This window comes from Ipomoea nil, unplaced genomic scaffold (genome assembly GCF_001879475.1).
Source record: "Ipomoea nil cultivar Tokyo-kokei standard unplaced genomic scaffold, Asagao_1.1 scaffold1262, whole genome shotgun sequence".
NCBI classification, from domain to species: Eukaryota; Viridiplantae; Streptophyta; class Magnoliopsida; order Solanales; family Convolvulaceae; genus Ipomoea; species Ipomoea nil.
Window position 1 is genome coordinate 1,695,396 of NW_017617690.1, and position 18,014 is coordinate 1,713,409.

At 32.7% G+C, this 18,014-nt stretch overlaps 1 protein-coding gene across 1 annotated transcript; it reads left to right on the forward strand.

Moving 5' to 3' along the window:
- The first annotated feature begins 2,648 nt into the window (after window positions 1–2,648).
- Window positions 2,649–9,684, forward strand: LOC109184520 (purine permease 3-like). Its single transcript, XM_019334532.1, has 2 exons — window positions 2,649–3,407; window positions 9,239–9,684. The coding sequence occupies exons 1-2, from the start codon at window positions 2,682–2,684 to the stop codon at window positions 9,596–9,598; spliced, it is 1,086 nt and encodes a 361-aa protein (XP_019190077.1). The 5' UTR covers window positions 2,649–2,681; the 3' UTR covers window positions 9,599–9,684.
- Window positions 9,685–18,014: the final 8,330 nt, after the last annotated feature.

The following is an 18,014-nucleotide window of genomic DNA, read 5'->3' on the forward strand; positions in this document are numbered from 1 at the left end:
TATCTCTTTTATTTTAATCTATCCCTACTTCTTCGCCCCCATCAACATAATTTCTAGCTCTGTCCCTGCTTATATAGTTACTAGTTTTTCTACGCGCTTTGCGCGAATGGGATAATGCCCAATGATTCTTTTTAAATAAGTATTTCAAAGTATATCAATGCAATATTAGGTAAATAAATGTTGAATTTGTTTATTTAAATCAGTAATTTAAAGTATATAAATGCAAGATAATATATGATAGATTGATTAAATATAACTGTCGCAAAAATAAATGGAATAAGGTTTAAATTGGCCACTAAACGTAACCTGAAAATGCAATTAGATTACTGAACGGAAAAAAAAAAGGTGCAATTAGGCCACTGAACACTCCAAATGTATGCAATTTCACCTGATAGCATGTTACCTTCTTACGTGGCAGCTGAGTTGGCATTTTTAATAATTTTTCAAATGATTTTCAAAGTTCATGGTTTATAATCATTGAATGCTATGTATTTAGATGAGCTAGTTATTTGACCAAAGTTTATATTATATTTTTTAATACTTTGTGACATATTCGTAGTATATGTTTAACAATTATGCCAACTCTAATTGGGATGTGGTTCAACCCTAAGGCCTTTCTTATAGAAATTAATGAGTAAGTTAAGAATAATAAATAGTTAACGGAATATTCCATTAAGAAAGTTTATACTAACGGAATTTGAGGTTATTTAAGGGAAGAAAATAATATAATAAAGGATAAATAAGAAAAATCATTAAGAAATACAAAAATCAAAATAATGTGAACCATTCATTTTAAGAAACAATTAGGACCGGCATTTTTTTTATTCCAGTTAAGAGCCTAACATTATTGGCTCTTATTAAAATTATATACTAGTTTTTTTACGCGCTTTGCGCGAATGGGATAATGCCCAATGATTATTTTTAAATAAGTATTTTAAAGTATATCAATGCAATATTATATAGGAGATGTTTATGCATAGGTAAATAAATGTTGAATTTGTTTATTTAAATTGGTAAATTTAAAGTATATAAATTGAAAATAATATATGAGAGATTGATTATAATTGTCACTAAAATAAATGTTTGCAATTTTGTAATAACTCTAGTCTAAATACTTAGTTTTAAAGTGATAGTCTAAATAAATACTATTTTTACTTTAAATTTCTCTAATTCTTCATAATTCTCTTTTGGGTAGCATTGTCATTGTTTTCATCTTCAGTGGGCGAGGTTGGCTGCCTACGAGCCCCGAGGAACTTCCAAGAATGCTAAGTCAACCCAAACAAGTTAATGTGGAAATATGATTGTTGTGCTCTTCCCCTGATCATCCCCTTGCTATGTGTTAATGTGTATCGGTTGTTGTTGATATTGAGTATTTGAGTGGTGGTCACTACTGTTGTTGTGCACGTTGTTGATTGGTGATTGTTGATGATCATTGATTGATTATGATTGATTGTCCATGATGAGAAAAGATGAGATATGATTGGTGGAAAGAAAATGTTGGTGGTTGGCACAACGAGTGTCCGGTCATTGTACTGAAGGTACAGGCCTAGCAGTTACTATTCTATAGGCACAAACTCACCTTAGACTATCTTGCTAAAGCCATGGGTCAGGTTATAAGTGTTGCGATGTCATGTCAGGGCTATATGCACTGAACATGTTCTTTCTTTTTTATTTTTTGTTGGTAGTGTGTCATGTGCCATTAGGTTACTGGTGGCAGCATAGAGGGATTCATCATGCAATGAGATTATGGTGTAGGAAGCTTTAAATTTGCATTGTTGCGTATATGACTGAGATTTTAGTTGTAATATGGACAATGATTTAAGAACAATTTTATCTGATAAAAAAATAATAGTATAATATTTGTAAAGTAATGTACAATTGTACCATTATAAAAAAAATACAAAAAATATTAATACCATAATGACCTAAATCATTCTAATAATGCAAAAGCATAATTGAAATATTAAGTTTGTTCTAAATAATCAAAAGAAGATTAATTAAACGTTTTTTTTTTTTTTTAAACTTAACCTAAATTTATTATTTTTTTTAAATCAAGAAAATCAAATGATTTTTAAAGTTCCCGATTTATAATCTTTGATGCTCAACTTTGAATGCTATGTATTTAGTCGGGCTAATTACTTGATCAAAGTTTATGTTTAATTTTATATTATATATTTTTTTAATACATTTTAACATATTCATAATATATGTTTAAAAATTATGCCAACTCTAATCGGGATTAGGTTCGAACCTAAGACCTTACTTATATAAATTAATGAGTATGTTAAGAATAATAAATAGTTAACGGAATATTCCGTTAATAAAGTTTATATTAACGGAATTTAGGGTTATTTTAGGGAAGGAAATAATATAATAGAGGGTAAATAAGGAAAATCATTAAAAATTACTAAAATCAAAATAATATTAATCATTCATTTTAAGAAACAATAGGACCGACATTTTTTTGTTCGGTCTAACATTATTCGCTCTTATTAAAAGTGTAGATTATATATTATAGATATTTTCATTTTTCCATATCTATATAGTCTATATAATAAGATATACCTACTTGTCTACTTATAGTTATATTTTCATTTTTCCATATCTATATAATAATATAATAAGACCCCACACCTACTTGTAGGGTTGTGATCTACGCCAGTTGGAATTTAAACAGAGAAATGGAGATTTCTTCTTCTGTTGGTAGCTCACAATTGAGGTTGAGGAGGCGTCTCTTACTCATCTTCAGCTGTATTATACTAGCCGTAGGCCAATGCGGCGGCCCTTTGCTCACGCGCCTCTACTTCCTCCACGGCGGCAAGAGGGTCTGGTTCTCAAGTTGGCTCCAAACCGTCTCTTTTCCGGTCACTTTCATCCCACTCGCCGCCGCCTACTTCCAGCGCCGCAAGGCCCAAGGTCCCGCCGCTAAGCTCACTTTCCTAACTCCGAAGATCTTCCTGGCCGCCGCCTTCGTCGGCCTGCTAATGGGCATCGACGGCTACATGAACGCCTTCGGGGTATCGAAGCTCCCCGTCTCCACCTCCTCCCTCCTCCTCGCCACGCAGCTCGCCTTCACCGCCGTCTTCGCCTTCCTCCTCGTCCGGCAGCGCTTCACGCCGTTCTCCGTCAACGCCATCGTGCTCCTCACCACCGCCGCCGCCGTCTTGGCCATCGGCTCCGACGGCGACAAGCCCGCCGGCGAGTCCACCAAGGATTACATCCTCGGATTCGTGCTCACGCTCCTAGCGGCGGCTCTCTATGGCTTCTTCCTGCCGCTTATTGAGTACACTTACAAGATGGCGAAAGAAGGGATGACGTATACCTTCGTTCTGGAGTTGCAGTGGGTCATGTCCTTCTTCGCCACCGCTTTCTGCACCGTCGGAATGATCGTCAATAAGGATTTCCAGGTATCTACAACATCTTCTGATTCTTCTCTTCAATAACATTAACAGGATATTTGATTGCGGGGAGTAAATTAGGGGTACGTAATTCAAATTATACTATTTGCTAGGTAGAAATAGAATTACTTTTAACAGATAAGGATGGAAAGGAGGGAACTGGAGAGGGATAGGATTGTCCACACAACATATTTTTTAATTTCTTCTCATCTAACTTGGAATTGCAATTATTGAGGGAAGGAGTAAGATTGTCCACACAACATACTTTTTCTTCTCATCGTATAAGCATTAAAAAAAAATGAATTGCAATTTTTGCCCACGTGGATAGCTCAACTGGTCATAGAGGTGAAAGTTTGAAAGAATGATCAGGGAGCGGCAGTGCGGGAGTAACCTCTCAAAGTGAGGGGGCTCCTTGTGCACAGTGAGCAAAGGTCTAGCCTCTATGGTTCATGTTCAGTTGAGTCGCCATGATTTACATCCTCCCAAATGCTCTGTCGGGTCGGGGTGTGGGGGCCCTTAAAGAATGATTTGCAATTTTTGGGGGAAGGGTAGGGTTTTCAATTCCATGAAACAAGGAAATTGTAATTATGGGAAAGAATTAATTACCAAAATGGTCCCTTAACTATAGCAAAATTATCAATTTGGTCCTTGACTATTTTTTTAACCAATTAAGTCCCTCAACTTAAAATGTTTAACAAATTTGGTCCTCCGTTAGTTTGACCGTTAGTCAACCGTTAACTTGGGACCAAATTGATAATTTCGCTATAGTCAAGGGACCATTTTAGTAATTAACTTTAGGGGTGGACAATTCGGTTTAGTTTTCTCGAATTGAACCGAACCGAGCTAGTTTGGTTCGATAATATACCGAACAACAGAACGGTATTGGATTCTTGTATATCGAACGGTTCGATAAAAAACCGATCCGAATTGTTCAGTAAAAAATTGAACTGAACCGAGTACCGTTTGATTTTTTTTTTTAAAAAAAAATAATAATAATAATAATAATAAATAAATAAATAAATAAATAAAAAGTAAATCCAAATCCCTTGCTGCTTGCTCTACTGTTCAGCTCATATTCTCACGAGTATCTCTCATAAATGTTTTATTTGATTTCTTTATGGTTTGTTATCAAAAGTGCTATATTATGTGTTATGGTGTTTACATAGTCCATAACCAAAGTCTAATATATAACAAAATAGCAACCTAAAGTTCAAACGGTATTCGGTTCGGTTCGATTTTTACCGAACAATTCAATTCGGTTCGAGTTTTTACCGAACCGTTCGATATACAAGGATCTATTACCGTTCGGTTATTCGGTACATTACCGAATCTAACTAGTTTGGTACGGTTCGGTTCGAGAAAACTGAAACGACTTGCCGACCCTTAAAGTTCATTACCAAAATGGTCCCTTGACTATAGCGAATTACCAATTTGGTCCCAAGTTAACGGTCAAACAAACGGAGGACCAAATTGATTAAGATTTTAAAGTTGAGGGACTTAATTGGTCAAAAAAGAGTAAATACCCAAAATGGTCCCTCGACTATAGCTAAATTCACAAATTGGTCCTCGACTTTTAATTTCAACCAATTAAGTCCTTAACTTTGTAATTTTAACACAATTTGGTCCTATGTCTATTTGACCGTTTGTTGACTGTGTTTTTTGAGGATATATATGTAATTTCATGGTCCATCGTCGGTTTTTTAAGGTTCTGGTTGCATTTCCAGACTGCATTGTTACATTTAAATCCACTGTCAAAAGCAATCTACCAAATCCGGTCGCCTTTCTTCATCCTCCCTTTGGATTCAATGTAGTTCAGTTCGTACCAGAGCGAAGACGACGACGTATTTCCGAACTAGTGCAACGTCATCCTGGAGGCCTCCACGTGCTCCGACGAGAGCTGAAGGTTCTTCTGGAGATCGTCGATCACGGTCAAATAGATTGAGGACCAAATCGTGTCAAAATTACAAAGTTAAGGACTTAATTGGTTGAAATTAAAAATCAAGGACCAATTTGTGAATTTAGCTATAGTCGAGGGACCATTTTGGGTATTTACTCGTCAAAAAAATTAGTCAATGACTAAATTGGTAATTTCGCTATAGTCAAGGGACCATTTTAGTAATTAACTCTTATGTTAAATTACAATTTCTTCTAAGCAAAAAATTTAATTTTGCATGTTAAAGAATTAGGTAAGAAAAGAATTTAAATTCTGTCCAATCAAACAGTCATGATAGGGAATCACCCTTGGACGTACGATCGTATATTCGCTCGGTATATTCCTGTATGGCCAAAGGAACACTTCTTGAGCTTTACCGACCTCGCTTGGGTCCAACTTGACCCGATCTGAGGTATAGTTTTGACCTTTAAGATTATTAGTCAGTACACAACGCCCTCTCAGCTTGGGCTCGACCTTAGTGCTCGAATCGGATACTGCTAGCGAATTGCCTCCAACACTAGAGGACAAATTACCTTTGACATTGCCTTGCTCGGTAACGTCATAGTTAGACTCACCAGGAGTCGCAACCCACGTGGACCTATTAGAGGAGCCGCCAACCTCACTGCTGCATGTGGAACATGTGGTAGGCTTGTCGGACACCCGACATGTGCTCCCTTTTTCCTATAAATAGCACACATGTAATGCCTGTGAGAGGAAATTTTTGGATTATTATTCAAATTACAACCCACTCAAAAACGTCCGTCCTACTGTCACTGTTGCCCCGACCTATTGTCACTGTTGCCCGACGCTCATACATCCTGGTGTATTTACTACATCAAGTCAGTAAAATTACACCTAATGATGTCTTCACAGTCAATTCAATTCATTTTCGGGGGTATATTGTGGATAAAAATATATGATCGAGTACAACTGTAGTATATGAGTCATATCCAATGTGATAGATTTTTTATAGTCATCAGACACTCGTCCTCTCACCTAATTTCCGCTTAGTCACTGTGATTTACCCTATACTAAGTTACTAACTAGCATGTCACTAAAGTGCAATCATTATTCCATGGATCATGGTCCATACATTTGTATGAAACATAAATAAAAAATACATTTTTAATATACTAAAAATACATTATTTGTATACTTGCAATATATAATTTGAAAGTACATGATTTTTTATATATTATCAAATAATGTACATTCAATACATAAATAATATACTTTTAGTATATTAAAAATGTATATTGCATTTATGGTTCACACAGCTATGTGGACCATGATCCACACAATAATTTGCGTAGGGGAGTCGTTATGCTGTGCATCCGTGTGCACTATGTATAGTGCACACGAATGCAAAAATGACGTTGTTTTGACGTCGACTTAAAAAAAAATTCAGAATTGCATAACTACACATCCATAATTTCATAACTATACATACCTCCAGAATTGCATAACTATACATCCAGAATTACATCACTACACATCCATAACTTCATTACTATACATCCAGAATTGCATAACTATACATCTATAACTTGATAACTATAAATCCAGAATTGCATAACTTCATAACTATACATTCAGAATTGCATAACTACATATCCATAATTTCATAACTATAAATCCAGAATTGCATAACTATACATCCATAATTTCATAACTATACATTCAGAAATTATGCACAACATATATAATGTTGTTGACAGGAATCGAAACTTATTTTTTTTTTTTTTGAAGTTAGATGTGCATTTTTAGTCAAAATGACGTCGTTTTTGCATCCGTGTGCACCATGCATGGTGCATACGGAATCACAACATAATTTGCCCTAGAAAAGACATATCACATATCACCTACCAAAATCATTTAACTAATAACATTTTATACTTATGTGTCCTGGGACTTGTAATTTTTTTTGGGTGTACCAGTGTTTTCACCGTCAAACACAATGATTAATTTTTTACTGAATTGTAGGCACATTTTTTGAATGAGACAATTGACTTAGAGATTTAAGGTTGTTTCATATCCAAAGTTAATATCGAACTGTTGACTTTTGATTAAGAATGGATGAATCCCTTCCACTCAACCACACCGCCAGGTTACCTGGAAGTTGTAATAAGATTTGATTCGTAATTCTTTTAGAAATAAAAATTAGAGTTTTACTACATGGACTCACAAATCTTACTCTTTAAGTTTTACACCATGATGTGGGGACACTGATAAACTATGCTTTTTATGTGGGTTCCAAATACAAATGTCTACATCAAGATTTTGTGTGGGATTAAAAGTTGGGAGTACACATAGTATTTTCTTAAAAATTAAAACTCATTCATTCGATTATAATTTTACTCTCTGATGCGACAGACACTGATAAACTATTTTTTTCATGTGAGTCGTCCCAATACAAGTACCTATAAACAATTCTGTTTAAATTTGAGAGTACAAATAGTATTTTCTTTTTCGGAAAATATAATCAAACAGATCAGATAGTCCACTGAATAGAGTCACAGCTCTGTCTGGATCGTTGGAAGTATTTTGCCATTTTCAATTAATTGTAACGTGACAGTAACATGAGGTAGAGGTGGGACCGGAATGGGAGTGAGGATAGTATTTTTTATGATTAAAGCATTCATAAATGTGTGGATATATTTGTAGAAATTTTAAGTATAAAAATGAAGAGAATATATGGGGAAATGATTAAATCCCTCGGTTGTATTTATAATGTAGAATTAATTTTTAAATTATTGGGGGTTTGTAAAATTAATTTTTTAATTTTGTTAAAGTTGTGTTTCTATTCATGTTTGTAAATTTTTTTTTTCAAAAATAAAAAGATGAGAGTCTTAATTTATTGTGTGGACCATTGTCCATATAGCTGTGTGGACCATGAATGCAATATAAATTTTTAATATACTAAAAACATATTATTTATGTACTGATTTTCAAAAAAAAAATATTATTTATGTACTGAATACACATTATTTGATAATATATAAAAAAAAATTATGTACTTTTTATTTATGGTTCACACTGGACCTTGGATAATGATTAGGCATTTAGGCGTGGTCTTTTTGGTCTTCTTCATCCTATATAACATTTTGGACCACCAACTTTCAAAAAGTGTGAGAATTTGGTCTTCTTCATCCTATATAACATTTTGGACGACCAACTTTCAAAAAGTGTGAGAATTATTCTAAGACTCAATAATTGATTCTCAAAGTTATTCTTACACTTTTTTTAATTGGAATGATGTAGCTAGGTTGGTTAAAGCACTTTTGTAGGAGAAAGAAGGCTATGCAAAATAAAAAATAAATAAAAACCTTGTTTTTTTTGTAATATCTGTTCATAATACTTTCTCAACGTACTTAAGCATAAAGAGTCAATATCGCTCTTACTAGGGATTGAACCCATAACTTTCTATTTAAGAGAGTCACTGCGTGTCACTAGACCACAAGGTAATTGACATAAATGAGAGTATGACCAGAACATTTTAAGTGCCCTAATAAATCACCTTTATAGTTGGGAGTTGGGACCTTCACTAGAAGTGGCCTTGCTGTTCTAGGATAACTTGGATAGGAGTGGTATATTATACAATAAACATGATGCCTTGAATACTCAATTAAAAATTTCATGATCTAATAGTCAACTAGACAACTACTTGTAACGTAATTAAGGTGTTATGCAATTAAAATATTTAATTTTTTATTATTTACTTTCGTGATAAAGCCTAATTGAAAAAAAAATATATATAAAATGACGATATAGTTGTTATAAATCGATTTACGAGATCACGAAAAATTCTCATAGACCTGTCTTTATCCACAATTAATCACCTCAAAACTAACTAAGTTGTCTGTGTGGAATTCTGGTCTCCTAAACTATTGGTGTATGTTTTTGGCAGGCAATTTCATCGGAGGCAAGAGGATTCGACTTCAAAGAAGTAACATACTATGTGGTCGTAATATGTAGTGTCATCGTGTGGCAACTACTTGTCGTAGGAATGGTGGGTGTGAGTTGCTATGGTTCGTCCCTTCTCTCCGGCATTCTACTCGCCACCTTACTCTCCGTTACGGAGGTGTTGGCCGTCGTCTTCTTTAAAGAGAAATTTGGAGCCGAGAAGGGCGTTTCTCTTGCCCTCTCCCTCTGGGGATTCATTTCCTACTTCTATGGTGAACTCAAAAACAGTAAGACAAGCACAAAGGACAGTCAAACAAAAGATGATGACCTTGTTGATAATAATAATGTTCTTTTAGATGCTTAAAATGCTCATAGTTTACTAAGATTATGTATGTAATCCTAGCAATGTGTTTCATAAATAATTATTAATTGTAAGATTGAGAATCAAATCTACAGTTTTGCAAACAATAAGAGCCCATAAAATTAGGCCCTTAACGGGAACTAAAAAAATGTTGGGTGTAATTGTTTGTTGAAATGAATGATTCATATTATTATGATTTTAATATTTTTTTTTCTTATTTTATCCTCTATTATATCAATTATTTTTTCTTAAATACCCTTGTATTCCATCAGTGTAAACTTTAGTAACAGAATATTCCGTTAACTATTTATTATTGGGATAAAGTACAAATAAGTCACTGAACTGTTTGGAAAACAACAATTAAGCCATTGAACTCAAATAACCATCAAATAAGCCATTGAACCCGGGAAAAAAGAGCAAATAAGCCATTGAACCCTGGAAAAAAAAGAGCAATTAACATTTTTTATAGGTTAACTCCAGATTTTTGCTGATTGGATTGCCAAATGTTTATTTTATTTGCATTTATTTTTTTATTAATATTATCAACTTGGATAGTATTATATTTTAAAGTAATTATAATCAAAATAGTTTTGCCTTGTCAAGATTTGATTTATTTATTTAATATTATTTTTTCAATTGATCTTTTGTTTAAAAAATAATAATAAATAAATAAATTAGATCTAGACAAGACAAAACTACTTTTATTATAATTACTTTAAAATATATTACTATGTGGGTGGATATAATAAAAAAATGGTAAATAAAATAAACATTTGGCAATCCAGTCAGCAAAAACCTAGAGTTAACATGTTAAAAATGTTAATTGTTCTTTTTTTCCGGGTTCAGTGGCTTATTTGGGGGTTATTTGAGTTCGATGGCTTAATTGCTTTTTCCCAAATAGTTCAGTGGCTTATTTGTACTTTATCCCTTTATTATTCGTAACTTATTGATTTTCATAAGGAAGGTCTAAGTTTCGAACCCCATCTCGATCAAAATTGATATAATTGTTAAACATATACTATGAAATGTTAGAGTATATTAAAAAAATACAATATACTACGTAAAATTTAGGGAAAGTTACACTTTTCGTCCTTAAGTTATATGGTAATTGTAGAATTCGTCCCTAAGTGTTGGTCATATTCACTTTTCGTCCCTAAGTTATCATTGATGTTGCACTTTTTGTCCCTTTACTAATAAAACATTAGGGACGAAATTTGCAATTTTAGTATAACTCAGGGATGAAAAGTGAGCACGAAAGGGCGAAAAATGCAATGCCAATAATAACTTAGGGACAAAAAGTGAGCATGACCAACACTGAAAGACGAATTCTACAATTACCCTATAACTTATGGACGAAAAGTGTAATTTTCCCTAAATTTAACATGAACTTTAATTTGGTCAATTAATTATACAAGCATCGTTAACCGAACCAACCACACAAAATGCGACGAAGGGAGTACATTATTTGAGTACTGAAAGTACATTATTTTGTATAATGTACACTTAATACACAAATGTTGTACATTTAGTATATTAAAAATGTACTTTTTGTTATGGTCCACACAATAATTTGCCCTTTCATCCCTATTATGGCGGTTGCTAATATAATTGCCATATATACATTAATATTTTTTTTAAAAAATCTAGTGTAATATATACGATCGTAAGGTGTATAACCGCCATATATACGTCTATTTGAAAAAATTTTAAAAATTATAATATAGTATATATGGTGGTTGCTAGTATAACTGCCGTATATATATACATCAATATTTAAAAATTTTAAAAATCTAATGTAGTATATACGATGGTGATGTGTTTAAATGTACGTGGTGTTATTTGCTATATAAGTATAATTAAATAAAGGATTCAATTCGTTACTAGCTACAACTTTTTGTATAATAGTAAGTGTTTCATCCTAATAATTAATATAAAAGTAAGTTGCCATCTTGACAATCCCAAAACAATCAACACTATAAAGTTACGAGAACTGCCCTTTGAAGTTGGAAAACATCTAATCCTGTTCTTAAAATGGGAAATGGTGGATAATCGTCATTACCCATTTTTATTGTAATATTGTCTTTTGCTTCCCTATTTAGCTTTAATTTTGTTCTCCAACTTTTTTATCCATTTAAAGAATGAAGATCCTTTCTTTTTGAAGTTGGAAAACATCTAATCCTGTTCTTAAAATGGGAAATGGTGGATGATCGTCATTACCCATTTTTATTGTAATATAATGTCTTTTGCTAGCTTCATTCCCTATTTAGCTTTAATTTTTCAAACTCCGTACTTTAGTTTCCAACTTTAATTATTCGGTAAGAATTTCCAATATAGAATAATATATTTATATATTAATTAAAGGGAAAATTGTAAAAAATGCCCCTCTATAATATGTCAATTATCAATGTCACCCCTGAATTATGAGTGCTGTAAATGTTGCCCCTCAATTATCAAAATGGTGCACATATAGCCCCTCCCGTAATGGACATGTGGTTCCCCACCGATGTCCATCGCTGGTACTTCGAATCGAGGGATGGAAAAAATAACTAAATTACATATTTACTCCGACTTAACGGTGTCATACACTAACGGGGAGCCACATGTCCATTACGGGAGGGGTTATATGTGCACCGTTTTGATAATTGAGGGGCAACATTTACACCACTCATAATTCAAGGGTGACATTGATAATTGGCATATTATAGAGGGGCATTTTTTACAATTTTCCCTTAATTAAATAATTGTGGTGTAAGAATATGACTAGTAAATAAGTGATTTAATCAATTGAAATAACTTAGTTATTCAATGCCAAATACATTGTGCTCAGATGTCACGTCTGTGGTTCTTCTTGAGGAAAGGTCAGAGGTCGAACAGTGGCCGGGGTATTGACTCTTACCTCGGTAGTGTGTATTGACTCTTTACACTGCAACAATAGTATACCTATAATGATTGCACATAGGCTACTAATTAAGTAAAATGGTTCTCCTACAACTCATCTTCTCCCAATATTCGAGATAAGATATCTCGATTATTCTGCAATTACAAAGTTAGGCTTCTCGTAGTTTAAATATTATTAAGCTTATGTAAAATCATATATTTATATTCAACATATATTCCCCATTGGAAGAATGAAGATTGTTTGAAAATAGAAAGAACATATTCCATTAATCCATTACTAAATAGGAATGCATTGTATGGCGTATGAAAACTCTCAAGACAAAACGTTTCGTATTTTGTATGAAAATAGAAAGAACATATATATTCCATTCCTCTCTCAAAACATTTCAAAATTCTTTGGTTGTCATAATTTAAAAAATTTCAAACAAATGGTCCTATTTTTGAAAATGCATTTGAGTCTAATTGAAAAATAAATAAAATTTTGAGGTCAAAAGAAATATGAGTCTTTATTTATCTGTTGTCGTTGATGTGTTATCTTTAAGGTCACTTTAAATACACAACATTTCAAAGACAACACTTTAACGAATCGTAAACAATGAATGATTATATTTTTTGCTTAAAATCTTCATAGCAAAGGACATTTTCTTGTTCCTCTTTTCTTTAGAATTTCTAAGGGAATTCTGATGAACCATAATACATTTAACAGATGAACAATGATATACATTATACAAGATGTTGTGAAGTATAATAATATATTTATAAACAAGTATGCAAGGTTATCATGCTTGAACTTCTTGAAAATCTAAAGCTTTTGAGGTTATCTGCTCTACTTCTTCTTCTTTTTTTGTTTTTTTTTTTTTTTTTTGTTTTTTTTTTTTTTTTTGGAAAAACAAATGCAATGCTTTAATTTATTAAATCAAATGAGCAATACAATCCGGAATATTCAAAATCCAACAAGAAGGTTCAGTTTGAGAATGAGCAGCCCTAGCCAAAGCATGAGCACACTAATCTTGGGTAAACTTAAAAGACATGCACTATTTCAAATGTCCCATAACGCCTTACATTCACTAATCACACAACATGCATAAGAAAGATTGATCCCAGAACCATTAAATAGCTGGCACACTGTCTGACAATCAGATAATATCATAACCTTCACATAGCCTCTTTCCTTGACCCACGAGAGAACTTCTTTGACCGCCACAACTTCCGCTAGATAAACATCATTTAGACACCGAACCGGGCCATTACTTGTTGCCAAAAAATTATCATTGTTATCCCTAACCACACAATCAAAAAATGCTTGATCAGAATCTGGACAAACTGCTACGTCAACATAAACTTTAACCACATCAGGAGGTGTTTCAATCAGATTATGCAAAGTATTGGGGTGAGTGGTACCAGCTGTTTGAGCCATTGAATTCAACTGCTCTACTTAATTTTCTTTATTTTTTAATTTTTATTTTCATCATGCAGTTGAATTTTTAGTTTTTAGAGTAGGAATGGATTTGATGAAAACTTTGTGAACAATATTTAGACTTTGTGACTGTACTAATGAATTGTTGATTGTATTTTGAAGTAGATGATGAATTGTTGTGTATTTTGAAATACTTTACTTATTTGTATTTTGAAGTAGATGATGATTATACTAATGAATTGTTGATTTTGTATTTATGGTATTTTGATAAATTATTATTATTGCATATTATGCTTAAAATCAAAACAGATTAGACGATGATTTAAAAATGTTATTATAAATAAAGAAAACAATTTTCAATCGTTGTCTATATCCGTGTGACTTTCAAAAACACTAATTTCAATAACACTTTAATAGACAAGGATTGTCTTTGATAATTGATATATAAGACAACATTTAAAAAATATTATCTATGGATATAACTTACAACAATATTGATTTTAACAACACTTCATTGGACAATAGTTTGTAATCGTTGTATTTTATATATAAAACAACGATTAAAAATTACTTTTAATTTGGATTCTTCCTTTGGTGATGAGAGTGACCTTAGCTCCCACATTGCTGTTGATTCCCACCTGTTGTTACTCCCTTTTCTGTCTGCCATTTTATCCGATTCTTTTGACCACGTCAATTTTTTTTTTTTCTTCTTATTTTTCAAAATTTCTTATCATTTGATGAACTAAATTGATTAGTCAAATCAATTCTCACTATCTACATAAACATATTTTCATCCAGATCTAATGGATTAAAAAAAAGACGGTAACATTTTCATAAATAATTGAACATCAAAGTGCAAGTAAAATATATTACAAGTGCATGCAATGTAAAATGTATTATACGTGCAAGTAAAATTTACAAAAAAACATCAATACTAAGTGCACCTATAGTTATAAGTAGTTGCATCAATAATTATAAGTAGTTGCACCTATAGTTATAAATAGGTGCACCCAGGTGCATGAATATTTGCGGGAAGTGAATGTTAACAAGGCAAAATTACATGCACTTATAGGTGATAGTAGGTGCACTTGTAAGTGATTTTACTTGCACTTTGATTTTTAATTATTTACAAAAATGCCACCGCTTTTTTTTTTTAATCTATTAGAGTATTAGATCTGGACACATGTCGCGCGCGAATTCATTCGCATATTCCCTCCTGGGCATATATATATATATATATATATATATATATATATATATATATATATATATATATATATAGAGAGAGAGAGAGAGAGAGAGAGAGAGAAAGGGGTTCTTGTACGATTGAGGGTGCCAGGTGCAGTTGTACGGTGAAAGGAGAACCATTGATTTTGCTTAAATTAACATTTAGATTACCAAAATTATATTAAATAAAAAAACGCGGTGGCATTTTTGTAAATTTTTACATTTAGGTCAAATGTAAGGTGCATGATTTTTATAAGGTGCGTGAGTTTTGTATATAAGGTGCGTGAGTTTGTGCTTAAGGTGCGTGAGATTTGTGCTTAAGATGCATGAGATTGTGTACTTAATGGTAGTAGTTGTTGAAACTTAAGGTGCGTGAGTTTTATGCTTAAGGTGCGTGGGTTTTGTGCTTAAGATGCGTGAGTTTTGTGCTTAAGGTGCGTGAGTTTTGTGCTTAATGTGTGTGAGTTTGTGCTTAATGTGAGTAGTTGCTGAAACTTAGGTGCGTGAGTTTTCTTCTTAATGTGTGTTGTTTTCATCTTAAGGTGCGTGATTTGTATGCTTAAGGTGCGTCAGTTATGTGAAACTTAAAAGTGAACCATTTTTAAAACCTTAATTAAGTGCGTGATTTGTGTTCTTAAGGCGTTTTGTTATGTGCTTAAGGTTCGTGCAGTGGTTGGTATTCTTAAGGTGCATGATTTGTGTTCTTAAGGTGTTTTGTTTCTGTGCTTAATGTGCGCCCGACCGCACAACCGCACGGGAAGCTATCTCGCACCTAATCCATTCCCTATATATATATGTGTGTGTGTGTGTGTGTGTGTGTGTGTGTGTGTGTGTGTGTGTGTGTGTGTGTGTGTGTGAAGAAGGTGATCAATGCTCTTTAAAAAATGTACTAAGCCGATGCACCTTAACCTTCGAATCTGCACACCTTAAGTTGGATTAAGCTTTTGTAGAGAAAATCTTATAAAGAATACTGGTTGTATTTTGGGACTGAAAAAAAAAAAGTGCGTCCTCAATTAAAAAGGCAAACTGTAAAAAAATGACGCATTTTAAGATGGAAAACAACACACCTTAACAAAGAAAACAAATTAAAGCACCTTAAGAAGGAAAACAACGCACCTTAAGAAAGAAAACCATGCACCTAATGCTTTAGGTCGACGCACCTTAAGTTTCAACAACTGACACACCTTAAGCACATAAACCACTTACCTTAAGAAGGAAAACCACGCACATTAAAAAGGAAAACCACACACATTAAGAATGAAAACCACACACCTAAAGCTTTGGACTGACGCACCTTAGGCACACAACATAAAAACCACGCACCTTAAACACAAAAACCACGCACATTAAATTTGACGTAGATGCAAAAAGACCAAATTGTCACCGCATTTTTTTTTAATTCTTGTTAATCTTAGACGTTGATCTTGACAAAATCAATGACTCTCATCTCACCCCACATTCGCACCTGAGCATACCATCCACATTTGAACCATGTGGATATATATATATATATATATATATATATATATATATAAACCCTACCCTACATTTTGGGAATGTGTATCCATCAATGCAAAGTGGTTAAAAATATATTCGATGATTATAATAAAATATTTATTAAATCTTTAATACTATTAAATACTTACCCATTTGGGCAAAAAAAGGGCAAAATACTTCTAGCTAGTGGCATATATGTTCTAAAAGTTGTCTATAACATCCACAAAAAAAAAAAAAAAAAAAAAAAAAAGGCCGACAGTTGACTATAACATATAATACTTGTAGGCTCTGTTTGACAAACCTTGTTGAAAAGTTATAAACTAGGACCTGAAAGCTGAAAAGCTATAAGCTCGGAGCTGAAAACTGAAGAGCTGTTAAACTAGTTGTTATGATTGAAAGTGTTTAGCAAAATTAGCATTTTAATAAGCTGATAAATGTAAAAAGACTAAAAAGGATATCTGCATCAAATTTAAATTAGTTTCTTTACATATTAAAATTTAACATTTTGTCTTTAAAAAAAATTAACATTTTGAAATAAAACTATTAGCATAATCATGACCTAGCATCTCATAATGAAGTGCCAATATTGTTGCAAATCTCATAATAATAATAATAATAATAATAATAATAATAATAATAATAATAATAATAATAATAATAATAATATTTGCGGTGAAAGTTGCAGATAAAGGAGAATAAAAAATGGTTTTAATTGGGAAGGGTAATTATGTCATTTCATTAAAATAATAAGGAGAAAGATGAAAAAAAAAAAAAGTTAGGAAGCTAGGAGCTTATTTTAAAAACATTAGCAAACAGAGTTTATAGCTTATTAGTAGCTTAAAATATGTTATAAGCTCCTAAATAAGCTCTGTCAAACAGAGCCGCAGTGACAGTCGCAAATGTCACTATAACCTTTTATAGAAAATAAAAATCATTAACCACTAGACCTTAAATTGCTCGTTATGAATTTCTTCCACCTCTGTAAAATAATGCTTATATTTGGAATTAAAAAAGACCTTATGTCTTGTACGTACTAATAATATTAGAAAATGGAAATCATATGTGGATTACCATGGAATAAAATTTCCACTATATTTGTGATTTTATTGATGAAATTCATGAAAGGAAAGGAGAACAATAAAAATGGTGACCCACTCTTTTTTTTTGAATGAATCGGACATATCACGTAAATAGAGAGTAAAAGAATTGGATAACCCAGTCAAGTTAGTTATACGGTTGATTTGGCAATCACAAAATTACAAATTCGACTCATAGCGAGAGTAGCCTATTAGCTTTCAATTGGTTGAGCTAGTCAAGCTCGTTTACCTTCTTGTGGTCTTCCCAGTGCATTCCCTCGGGTTAGGGATATGAGTCTTGACT

Bases quoted from the DNA above. Each gene is read 5' to 3' on its own strand.
- LOC109184520 (XM_019334532.1), top strand. From the start codon at position 2,682: ATGGAGATTTCTTCTTCTGTTGGTAGCTCACAATTGAGGTTGAGGAGG. The intron at 3,408-9,238 runs GTATCTACAACA...TGTTTTTGGCAG, and splicing joins TCGTCAATAAGGATTTCCAG to GCAATTTCATCGGAGGCAAG.